The 13,201-nt window shown below is 39.5% G+C and overlaps 1 protein-coding gene across 13 annotated transcripts in view; it reads right to left on the bottom strand.

Annotated features, from left to right (window-relative positions):
- EPHA6 (EPH receptor A6) overlaps positions 1-13,201 on the bottom strand; it is a 532,004-nt gene that overhangs the window by 126,245 nt on the left and 392,558 nt on the right. For all 13 annotated transcript variants that reach the window (XM_072885203.1, XM_072885210.1, XM_072885220.1 and 10 more), the window contains 3 exons: positions 7,933-8,041; positions 3,696-3,766; positions 65-190 (listed from right to left, as the gene is read on the bottom strand). In XM_072885203.1, coding sequence (XP_072741304.1) covers positions 65-190; positions 3,696-3,766; positions 7,933-8,041 — 306 coding nt within the window. The remainder of the gene's footprint in view (positions 1-64; positions 191-3,695; positions 3,767-7,932; positions 8,042-13,201) is intronic.

The raw sequence follows: 13,201 nt of genomic DNA, 5'->3' as shown, positions 1-13,201 counted from the left end.
ATGGTGACTTGAGAAAAGCAGCCTATCCATGCCTAGACATTTTTTAAAGTGGGTGTACTTTTACCTGCCCCAATAACTCTCTCAATACGAATTCTTGAAGGATCTATCTCCTTTGCAAACTCATGGACAGCAAGAGATGGGTCTTCATACGTGTCTGGATCAATATATGTCTTGGTTCCTGGGAAACGTACTGCAAAAAAGAGAGAATACTAGGAATCAAGCTTTCTTTGACATTCACGCGCTGTAACAACATGGTTTTCTCTTTTTTTTTTGGTTGACTAGACAATTGAAAGGATTGGAAATAATATATTAAATCTTCCACATTTAAAGTTCCAGAACCCAACAGAGGAGGATAATGACCCAAAATTGCTAATGCTTGCTACTGATTTCACAGAAACCAACTACAGAATGCACAAGTTGTCCCCATTTGCTGGCAGCACCAGGGCCTTCATAGATTGACTGGGCACAGACTTAAGCATTTCCTTTTATCCTTCAAGTGGCTTTTTTAGGTGAGGCTTCTGAGACATTAAAGAGCTGGGTGTTACAATCCATAGATAGAGGATAAGCCTCTGCCAACCCAACACTAGCAAAAGCATTCAAAAGTACTGGCTGAAACTGTGAGCAAGGTCCTGCTGGACCCTGCTCAAGTCTCCTGAGATGTTCTGGGTGACTGAAAGCACAGATACTTCCTCAGGATTGCAGCAGTGCATTGTTACATCAAACATCCTTTCAGCTTGCAATGATAACTGATAAACAGTGTTAGTGTAAAGAACAGAGGAAATATGGGTATTAGGTTCTATGAATAGTATTTATGCCTCTAGTTACTGTCATGTTTGCTAGCTACACAGGTCCCAGAGTTTACCCTGTCCCACAGGAACAAAAAGTCAAAGGCCTTTAGAAAACTCAGTCTTTGGTATTCAACTGATAGGATAATGTCAAACTCTTATGCTGTTTTGTCTCTGTCCCAGCTGAACACAAGCATCTCCTGAGGTATAGTATTTCAGGAAGAAAATTTAAAAGGACAGTAAAGTTTTTTGAAACTTCTCCTTAGGAAAAAACAACAGCCCTAGCTAAGTTTTAACGAAAATGCTATTTTGGGTAAGATAAAGTCCATTCAAATTTTTTTTTTATTGTAAGCATTTCCTTTCCAAATGCTATTTCATATTTTAGTCTGAAGAGGCTCCTTGGAGTCTCTGCACTTAGCTCACATCCTTAAGGAATGCTTCAAGTACAGCTGGTAAATCTGGAAAATGCAGCAAGTCACAAGAGCAAATATGAGCTCTGAGCTGGTCACTTGAAAGGGTGTCTACAGAGACACCAAGTGAGGGCTCAAAGATATGGGAAAAAGCAGACCCTGAAGACTAACAGTGACTACTGCCAAAGCAGTTTATATTCCCCTCTGCTGTTCCTTGGGCAATTTCGGCAATCTGTCCTTTACTTTGAAAACAGTGCTTTCTAATTCGATCCTTTCATTTACAGGTGGATGGCTGAACATTCCTTTTGCCAAACAGGTCCAATCTTTGAGATCCTGTTCTCTGAAGATGGGTCCTGGAGGACTGTGCTGCTTTGTTCTCTTCTGATCAGCTTGAACAACCAGAGAGCCAGGTGCAAGACGAGAAAAAAAAATCCAAATCCATTTACAAGGCTTTGGTAATTTCTGTCTGCTTCCTTGGAGATGGCTGTGGCCATAGTGGGTTGGTGCCAGATTGCTTTGGCAGGCTCCAGCAAGCCATCATTTTCTGGCATGGCTAATATCCCTCGTGTTCTTGACTATGGCATGTCCAAGAACGTACGTTGTTTCTCTTGGACTATCTGGATGGGAATTTTTCTAGGCTGCTGCCATGTGGTGATTAAGTTCTGGAAAACTTTCCATTCATTAAGAGAAGTTGATGTAGATAATGCATCAACTTATAGGGATAAGAGGAAGGTACTGCAGCTGGGTCCAGAGAGTCTCTTTTAAAAGAATTAAGTACCTCTCTGCCTTCTTCCTGTTATCACTTAGTAGCTGAGTCTAAAGCAGCTCATTATCTGATGAGCCTAAATACAATAGGTGAAGAACACATGTTCAGGATACATAAATGTGGCTGGGCTTCATTAAGTAGTGTGCAACAGCCATTTGGACCACTGCCGATAGAGTACACACACCATACAAAAATGGGGAGGACACCAGACATCATGGGGTGTCATATTATCAGCAAGATCACGGATCCCTTTCTAACACCCTTCAAAGATTTTATTTCCTGAAATCTTCCTCTGACTCACACCGAGCTCCCAAGGGAGAGAGGAAGGATGAACAGGGGATGGTTTTCTTCTGCACACAGCAGAAGCATAGGATGTAAAGTGTGGACATGACAAATCTGGGAACAGGAACAGGTGATGCTAACCAGTGCAGGTTTTGCAGCGGAGCTTTTTTTTAAACAGCTTCAGCCAGTCTAGGAGAGATCACCCTTTTACTGATCCCAGCAGAGACTGCGCAGCCCCACGTATGGTTTCAAGTTGAGATGCTGGATACCAAATCTATAGGTAGTCAGCAGTCAGATAAAGATTGCTGCTAGCATGAAGGAGGTACTTCTTATGGAGGCGCTGAGTGCTTAGTGTAAAGGAGGGAGTATTGTTGGCAATACAGTCTTAGCTGCTGGGGTAAATCACAGTAATTCCTCTTTATCCTTGGTTCTACGGAACACATACATGAGTAGAGACTTGCCCCCTCAAGTCTGATGCTGCGATAACTTCAAATGAATGAGAAGCCTCTGAGATGAAGCTTTGTGTCAACATGAAATACAGCCATCATTTACCCTGGCCTGAAAGACACTGAGTGAGGCTTTTCTCAAATTCAGTCACGGTCTCAGAGGCATATATCAAACTCTCCAGCGGGAAGGTTTTTGTCTTCTTTCCTTTCTGACCGTGTTTGGAAACAAATGACAAACAAATCTTCCTAGGAAGTATCCTTTACGGGGAAATGTGCCCTTTTCCTTGACAGAAGGAGCCACTTGGCTGGATATAGTGGGGTCACCTGAAAAAGGATTTTACTTCTGGTGACTTAGCTCCTGTCTTATCATAGTATTTCCAGGGATGTTATCAAAAATGAGAAAAAAAAAAAATTAATACCCTTTGTATAAATAAATACCCTTTGAATAAATAAAAACTTTAAATAGCTACTCTAACATAAAACAGTGAGGCTAGTAATTTAAACTAAGTAGCTAAACTAAACTAAATAAACTAATATACTGCCCACAAGAGATTGCCAGGATGTTCTCTCACTGTACTGATCAGTGAGCAGGAACATGAGGGAAAGCAACCCATTCCACTTCTTATTCCTTGGGTGGCTGGAAGTGTAGATCCCTAAAGCCAAAGAGAACTGGATACAAGTCAGGCACATAGTCACTAAGAGAGGAATTTTGAGGCAGAAATTCAATATGGTCCAGACCAGTTCAGAATTCAAATAAATATACCTGAAAAACTGATAAATATTATTAATAGAATACAAAAATAACCTTATTAACTAGAGTGAATTAAGTGAAATTGTTCAAGAGGACTTACAAATAAAAATAAACACCCTTGATGTTGCACACAATAAGGAACTAATTAAATGGCCAGATTAAAACATCAAGGGCAAAAGCAGTACAGAAAACAATGAACATTCTTCATTTAAAACATGATATAGATATTATGTAACACAGTGTTGAACTACTTACAATGTCCATTTTGCAAATGAGACCTTCTTTTCTCTTCAGATTTCATTTTGGCCTTTATGTACCACTGGCATCTTTTAAGAAAAACAAGTGAGGTTTTAATTAAAATACTTGTCATGCATAAAATAAAAGTACATTAAGTTTTATCTGCACTTTTGTGAAAGCCAAAATCTTTGCATTTGGAATATATATTTAGTTATGAATCTAAAGAGAGAAATATGCATGAAGAACTACAAACATTAGATGATACAAATAAAAATAAATAATGGTTGAATGATTAGTATGAAAATAACTACTTAAGTTCAAGTTTGATGCACTACTTTATTTCCAAGTTTAACTCCTCCAAAGAATCCTGATACTTTAATAAATTATTACTTCCCTGCATTCTTGTTTGCATACATTGGTTTGTGCTAATTAAACTTTATCCTATTAACTTTCATATCCAGTTTTTCACATCAGGACCACTTTTTTTTTTCCTGAGTAGATCTGTGCAGTCTGAGCCAGGCACTGACTTATTATTTCTTCTAAGATAGCAGCTGTCATATAGGATAAACAATACGTAGCCTGCTATGAGAATATGATGATTTAGCATATGCCTATATGATTGCTATAAAATTGCAAATCCTTGGCAAACAACACAAAACTGTGGATGTTCATGAATAGTTAGCAACCTTACCCGACAATGCAAGGATATGTTGGAGAAAACTGCCACATGGCAAGCTTTCAGGTTCCCTGTAACGAAATCTCCCCCAGCCTGAATGCTGCCTACCTGCAGGACTGTTAATGCTGATTTAGAGGCTCACACAATGGGAGCAACTGTTTCAGTCAAGAGAAAACAAAATATTTGCTCTTTGTCTTAAAGCCCTTTCTCACTCACTGAACAGCCTAAGAAGTATGATTTAGAAGAAAATCTTTTGGTCTAAGGGCTAGGCTAAGGGCTGTTGGGGCACTGATCCCAGCGAAGAACAGCAGTGTGTGTGGACATCTGCTTTGGTGTACAGACATTCAGTTCCAAGACCAGCTTGAAAAAAATGACTGGCCTCCGTGTGTTCATTACCAGCCTTATAAAATAAAATAAATTATAATTATAGATAGTCTATCCAGTAAAATACTAGCAGTGGAGATATGAGAGATATGTGAACACACCCACCTCATTTCAGTGGTTCATTTAAACTACTGAAACAGAGTAGGAAGACTCACAAATTCATTCATTGCTACAGAGGTGATGAGGAACACCTGAAGGGCAGAAACTTCTGAAGCTGTCACGGTTATGTACCCTTACAGTGGGAAACAGCAATCAGTGGATTTTCAGCTTCTGTGGAAATCTTTAGACTGTACACCAGTTGCTGGGGCCACTAAGCATGCCAGTGCCATTTTTAGGACCTGAGCAACTGGTCTGTAGGGTGCCAACTGCCAAGAACACTGAACACAAGCTCTTGCAGTCAAAGTGTCTGCCCAAGGGAACAGTCAAAGAAACAAGGCTTTAACCCTGTCCAGTCCTCCTGAGCATGCATGTGGCCCCAAAATTTGACTACAGAAGCCAGTGAGTAATCACCAGCAGAGGAGCCTTCCAGCTCCAGCTCCCCATTCCCCGTTAGTGTTGGCTACAGAACAATCGGACAGGAATAATTTCTGTAATGATAAGAATAAATCACGCTGAGCTTTAACATCGCATTTCCTGGACTTTAGCCAAGACCCCATCTCACTGCATATCCTGCACCTTGAAGCCTCTGTTGCTTTCATTTTTCTATCGGCAATTGACAGCCGTGCTTCCTGCCTGCTCTTGGTGGATAATCACTCAGCCGAGTGCAGAGGCAGGTGCTCATTTAACCCAGCCTCTCCACTATGAATAGACTCATCAGCAGCCCTGTGACTCGACAGCTCATCAAATTGCTAATTCTAAACAGTGAGCAGAGCACATCTGTAGGGTACCAATCCCATTTTTTACACAGAAATTTGCCTCCATTCCCAGAGTAAATTGAGTATTTATTCAAAAATTTCTTGCTCTGTCTTCTGTGGAATACACTCTTATCACTGCATTTAAGCAGCACTTCAAAATGAATTCATATCTTACATAATTGAAATGGTCCCATTGAAAGATGTTAGAAAGCTAAGGAATCTCTGATATCCTTGACATTAGCAAACAGGAGGAATAAACACAGAAAGAAACCCGTTTCCATATTTTTTTCATTCCTGAGTTTAGTGAGCTTTTTCTAAAGGAAGCGTTTGAGTTATGTTTCAGGATTCCATGTCAGGATTCCACAGTCATTTTCTCCAAAGGTTTGTCTTTGAGTAATTCCTCTCTTCTGGAAGACCCTACTGTTTGTCAGTGTTTGTAGTAATCGTAGCAATACTTACTTAGCTTCTAAGATTATCTAAGGTCACAATATGTTCCAATGTTAACTACTCCCATTAACTTCAACAGAATGTTAGACTTAACTGGTTTTATCATTTAGCAGAGAGAGCATTAATTCACATAATGGTAGCTACTGTAGTGCCATATTTGGTTCCTGGGTACTGCAGGGTACTGCAAATAAAACCTCTGGCCTACGCTGATAGGACTTCACTTTCTTTTCAAATTAGAGGTAATGCTATACCAACAAAACAGAAACTTAATTACAAATCTGAAAGCGCAGCACCGTCTATTGATATCAGCCCCGTCTGTGATGACCATTATCACATTCAGAGGAGTCAGTGTAACATCTTTTCTCTAAGTGTAAACACGGGCTCTAAACCAGGACAGGAATAGTGCAGAATCCTATCCCGACTCTGGATTTTTTCTGTCCCCAAGCCAGGTAAGAAGGAAACTCCACAGATAATCCTCCTCACATGGAAGCTCTTCCACTGGCTGTTTTATGCATCTGAAGAATGGAGAGGGGAAAAGGGTAGAGAGGGGCCAGAGCCCATCTCCTAAAGAGCTTACTGCAGGAGCTATGAGCCCGATTCCTCTGCTCGAAGGCCCGGACCTCTACAGAATATCAGTCTGGTTTTAGGCCTTCTTGATCCACGGCAGCACTGCAGTGCCACTGATGTCTCACAGAGGAGACGGGGACATAATATCTTTGTCCTTTTAACTTCTGCTTTGCTTCCTGGTGGAAGCAGATGAAGTCCTGAGATCACACAGGAAACACCCAGAGGCTCAGTGAAAAAGGAAACAAGGCACCATGGAAGCAGCTATGCCTGTGGGAATCTGAGCTCCAGCAAGGACTGACGTTCCGACCTCTATGTGCGTTTTTTAGCAAGTCCAACTAGAATTTGTGAGTTCCCTTAAAACCTTCGGTGTCTAATTGAGCATGGCATCTGGCCACTCAAATGAAAATGCTTTATCATCCAATTTGCATAATGTCATTATTTGATCCTGATCAACACATCAACTGAAGGAAGGTGGACAATCAGCACTGTATGAAAAGTATTGTAAGTATAAGAATCAGAGTAGTTATAAAAAATTGTCCGGACGGGTCAATTCCCCTGCTGGTGCAACAGTACTGCTGTAATGTAGCTTTATTTGGGATATTTTCAATCCAATTAAAAAAAAAATAGCCAAAAAGCAATAAAACAGGACCTTCAGGAAGCTATTTTCTGTTCACCAGTGATATCACAAGCAGTAGAATCATTGTAGTATTTTGGAGTAAAGTTTTCTTTAGTTTAATTTCATTACATAATTCCTATATTTTCTCTTAATAGATGCAGAAATGTGCGTATAAAATATATGCATAATCATGCATGATTTTTCCTACAAATTTAATATAGTAAAAGTAATAAAAAATTGTCCACTCAAGTGCCTTTAGCAAGCTATATTGCCAACCCCAAGACATCAAAAATCCTAAGGTTACACCCTCCAAAGCTTTGCAATTGACAGTTATGAGATTTTGTAAAAACTACAGTGTTTTTTTGGTTTTTTTGTCTTCTAATGTCAGAGCCTTGAGGGTGCAGGTACATTGTATTTTTAAATTCTTGCTCCGCAGGCAAGAGGTCCAGAAACTTATTTTAAAAACAGCCAGGCTGTTTCCTGGTCTCACACAATTGCTTAGCTCCCCAAACTGGGTTTTTTACAAAAAGACAACACTCACAATAGAACTGTGAGTATGAGCAGTGCTGAACAAAGAGGACATTCACCTCGCTATGCCTAACCCTTATTTTAGCACTGAAAATGTGGTGAATGACTTAACTGTTATTCTTAAATTCTTAGTATTGGATGACTCTGTCCCTGAGTAAATGAGAACACCGTAGTGTTAATTACCTCCCGGTGATCAGGAAGAACAACGTGAGGATGACCAGGAGGGTGAATCCACCAACAGCAGCAGTGGCAATTACAAGAATCTGTCCCTGCTCTGCAGCCATATCAGAAGCTGAAAGAGAAGCACAAAGAAAAGAGGTTAAAGCTCCATCACCCAGGGTTCTTGCAGAATGGGTGATAACATTGCACCGGTCAAATGTTGCAATTACTCCGTAATATTTTCCTTGGTGCTTAGCAAGGACATCAGATGCGCATGCACCTGTGAAGGGAAAAACCGTAATCCATGTCCCAACTATGATGAAGGGGAGAAGATGTTTACAGGTTTTTAAAATGAGGAGCTGGCATTATCAGACACTTGCAATTTACTAAAGTTTGAATATGACAGGATTTTGGACACAAAACTAGAAGATATTTTTTCTTTAGCTTTATTAAGCTTAATCCTGCATCTAATCCAGAATTCCTCTACACCCAACTGTCCCAGTGAAGTCAGCAGCAGTGCTATGTATGTAAGAGATATTAAACTGGGTTCAGGAGAAAGCGAAGCAGAAAAAGCACAATTAATGTGTAGCCTCACACACTCTTCTGTATGTCTGGTGTTTATTTTTATTGTCACAAAATGCATACAGCTTTACCTATAACATGCTCTGGTGATTGGCAACACTGTAGTTGAAAAAAAAAATTATTTTCTTATGCCTCATGTTTTTCTCTCTGCTTTTTGTAGGACTTCTAGGAGTTAAAAAAGATCACCTGAAATTATCCAGTCTCTAGACACTTGCTCTTTTTATTAATTTATTCAGTATAATATTAAATCTTTACATTGACAAAGTACCTAGTTACAGTCCAGTTGGTCCCCACTGTCCAAGTACTACATGAGCAGAAAAGAATTAGGCTCAATTTTTTCTCTATCTCCGGTCTTGTGACTCCAAAGTTTTATTTCTTAAACTCAGTTACACTTGAACATTTTCACCATGACATTTACCTAATTCTTACTTTCTGTTTCCACGAGAAACATAACATTGTTCTGAAAGGAGAATAAATAATTCTATTCAATGGCCTCTGACAACAGTAGTAAATGTAGAAAAGAAAACAAATTTTAGATTTATCAGGACAGCAACTTTAATTTTGTAAACCTGCAAACTGTTCTATAAGGAAAATCTTCAGCTTTCTTTAGGCAGCAGATGATTAAAGCTTCGGGAAATCACCTAGGCTGCTGCAAAGAGAAAGCTCAGCAGGCTATATTCTCTCACTTTGCAGTTGATGAAGCCCAATACAATGCACACATTGCTGCCCAAAGCCTCATAAAATGCTGTTTCCAAGAAAAACATTTGGCTTCGAAATAATATTTGTGAGTGGTTTAGAAATTAGCAGTGTAAACTGGCTTTGTAATAGCTGTAAAGCAAATAAAAACAATAGTAGTTTATGTCAAATTTTCAGCAAAACCAACTTGTTAAATTTCTGCCATTAGGTTTCTGTCCATATAATTTAATGGAGATATGCACAGGCAGTAAATTACAAGGCATTCAGTATCTGTGGTCATAAGCTCTCCACAGACAAGCTAAATATATACATTTTCCAATAAATGTTGTAGCAAATACTCACTGAATAGCTAATCTCCAAAATGGTATCTAGTGATATTATGGGAGTGGATTCTAGCTCTGCATTGTGTTATGTTCCACAGGGTCAGATTTATTTGGAAAAATACAACATAACAAATATCATGCCACACAAGTAACAACGCAAATAATAACGGGCTCTCCAAATCAAACGCTGAATACTATTTCCAGACTAGCGGGGGTTGTGCTCACTGTTGCAAAGACCGTTACAGCCAGGCACAGTTTGAAGTTGTAAATGGAGAAGGAGGTTTTAGATGAGTTTATCTTGCCCATCTCTGCAATGGAAGTGAGAGGACAAACTGCAGCCTCTTTTTTTTTTTTTTAAATAGGAAAAAGAGGTGTGCAAAAATAGTGAATTCAGCAGGAGAAAAGCAAACCGTGGGCTCAGATAAATTAGCTGTGTTTTTCTTCAACAGACATTCATTACCAAAGAGACAACCCAGGGCCTTTATTCATGAGAATTAAAGGTGCAAATGTAGGGACTGATTCCATGGTCCAAAGAAGCACTTTGCAGCTATCGAGATGAAGAGTCACATGTCCTGGATCATTTCTGCTGAATGGAGCTGCTACTTCTTGGTGTTTTAGCTAAAACAGAATGCAATCTATCAGTTTAATAACATATATTTTCTATCAGGAACCAGAGTCAAATTCATGAAGGGGAGAAATTCCAGACTGACTTAGTTCTTCCCACCTCTAAGCAATACCATTTTTAGCTGAGAGTGTACGTACTTAAAAAGTGATCATTCTGTTTCTCTTGTTTGTATTTTACTGTGTTGGCAGAGGTGCCAGAGTCCAATATATTAGGATTTTTTTTTCAAGTAGCCAAATCACTGTAAGGGGCTTTCTAGCCTGAAACTTCCTGATGACCTTAATTTACTTGTCAGATAAAAATGTCAACTGACAGACAAGTATAATTGGAAAATGTGGATTTGTTAAAAACTGACAGAGAGGCAGGTAAAGCAAAATGATCGAAATACTTATTTTTGCTTGAAGTGATCCTTCTAAAAATCAATAAAGGCACAGTGCAGTGAACAACGCATATATAAGCACACGTGTATGCGCATACACAGACTCCTCACATGCAGGTAAAAGGTTCCATAAAACACTATTTAGGCAGTGAGAAGATAGCAATCAGGAACACTCAATAATTAAAATTTTTACAGCATTTTGCCATTCTAAATTAAAGTCAGCATGTCCCTCAATCTCTCTGTTCTTTTCTCATTTCTCCAGCTTTCTCTTAAGGTAAAGTTCAAGTTGTAAATAATAAGAGCCTTAACATGTATTGTTTCTGTTGTGAATGTTCTCTTGAATCCTTTTTGTAATTTCCTGCTTTTTCTTCCTTCATTTTTCCTCTCCATCAGCTGTGCATATTGGTATATGACCCCATGTTTCTCCTCAGGACTATTCTTGATTATGCAAGACAGAAAAACTCAGTTTAAAAACCAATTATGATAGGTTGCAATGCCAAGCAAGTTCCTGCAACCTCATTTCATCTCTTTGTATGTACATATTAGAGTGCTGCATTTAATTATAGAAGTGCATAGCATTTTTTCCAGAATCTCATTTGTTGGACAACATGGCCAACATTCATATAGCATAAAATCAGTATTTTGTTGTCTCTACACTGCCCAACGCATGATCTTATATCTGCCAACTAGGCACCACCCAAATCTGTCCAGTGCAGGGATGATTAGTAGCTCTGTAATCACAGGGATGAATGTGGCTGTATCATGTATAGGGCCATACTCCATTTGATAGTTAAAGTTGATAGGCGAGGGGGTGAGGAAGTACTGGTGCAACAGGCATATGTAAACCACTAGCAGTGCTAAGACTCATAAGGGAGCTTAGTACCTATCTAACTGGGCTGGCTGCTCTGTCTGGTAGTATGTTTCATTCTCTCTGCCTGTCAGTTCAGTAAGTTCATTTTGACAAAAACATACTTTAAAAAATGAGTAGCATAAGACAGGGAAAAGAGAGGATTTATTACTTATCCCAGCAGATGATTAGATAGTATACTATAATGTTTGGGAGTCAAAACTCTTCAAACACATTGTAGCTGCAACTAATGTGATTAGTCAAAGTGGTGATTTGATTTTGAAACTGCAGCATGTACCCAGAAGCGTATTATCCAGATAAACTCTTCACTCCCGTTACTCTTCATGCTTAACTCAGGTTATATGCCCAAAATGACATTTAAAGTGTCTAATTGCAGCATTCCAGCTTCTTTGCTTAACACCATGCCCAGAAATCCCTTCTGCATCCAGCCTGGTGTCAGTTCTGTCCCCACCATGTACTCTTTACATCCACAGCCTGCCTCAGCTCCTCTCTGGGTTCTTCACCCAGATGTGTGGAGGAGGAGCTGCCCCTTCCCTCCTCTCTGGGCTGAAGGGAAATATCCCAAGGCTTCTTCACTTCCTCACTGGGCAGACTGGAAGAAATGGTGCAGACGTTTTAGTCGCGGTGCAAAAGGATGAAAGACAGAGAGAATCTTCCAGCTCTGTTCTCCTTTTTTTTCTTTGAGCAAATTTCTCCAAAATCTTTTAAAAGGTTGTGTATTTGGTATAAAAGGGCTGGAAGCCCTAATGACAGCTCACTTCTGTCTCTTAGCTACATCCTTTAGTTATTTCAATTTGACATCTATCAGGCAGCGGACCTTCCAGCAAGCTGAAAGATAAAAAAGTGACAGAAAGACAGCTAGACAGATAATACTGAGTAGCTGTAAGATAGATAAGTGTGGATGGTGAGAACTGGAGCTCTACTAGAAAGGAACTGGCTGGCAGATGGATTTACAAGGCATTGTAAACAACAGTGCTTAAGAACAATGGAAAACAAAAATATAAAGTCTAATCAGGGTAACCTTTACATTTTCAGAAGTGCTGCAGTTCCTGTGCTCCAGTGAGCTAATGGGCTCCTGTCTAAGGGGGGATGTGGGAAAGGGAGGAGGCAATGGAAAGGCAATCTTAAAAAGGACTTTTAAAGGGGAAAAATAATGCCATCACTAGCATAAGAATGTAAAACTTTTTGGTATGTATTTGCTTGAAAAGCCTTCTTCCAAGTGTTGCCCCTAACATTTGCTTCCTGACCAGTGGATGAATGGAAAGCCTGTGCAAGCAGTTTCAGATCTGAGCAAGGACGTTGCTCTTGTTTAGGAAATGCAGAGGAAAAGTAAAGTCTCTGGGGCTTCTGGGCACGTACAGTAGAGAAATCAGATAAGGCCAAAGTCAAATTTGAAGAACAAATGGCTGAAAATATAAAACACAGTAAAGAAATACTTCAGGATTAAAATGAGACATTCTGAGGTATCCAGTCCTGACTGCTATTGAATGAACAGTAGGACTAGGCAGACATGGGGAGAGATCCAGCAAGACAGCTTCTAAATATGAGATAAATGCCATCTCATTTGTTTGTTTCAACCAGAAATTTAATTTACTATTGTCAAAACATCAAACATTCTAACAAAAAAATCTCCATTTTGCACTGGTAATCCAATGCATTTCTAAAAATCCTAGGGACGGCTTCTCTATTGTGGCATGAATCAGAGTATGTGCTTGAAACAATATTGGACTTTTATCAGAATCAATGATTCAGAACCCCTCTCTTGAGCTTTGGAGTTCTGGAAAGAATGGAGCTCAGGGTCTAAATCACCTCTGGTGGCAAAT

This window comes from Ciconia boyciana, chromosome 1 (assembly GCF_034638445.1).
Source record: "Ciconia boyciana chromosome 1, ASM3463844v1, whole genome shotgun sequence".
Taxonomy (NCBI): Eukaryota; Metazoa; Chordata; class Aves; order Ciconiiformes; family Ciconiidae; genus Ciconia; species Ciconia boyciana.
Note: the sequence above shows the minus strand (reverse complement) of the source record. Positions and strands in the feature narration are given on the sequence as shown.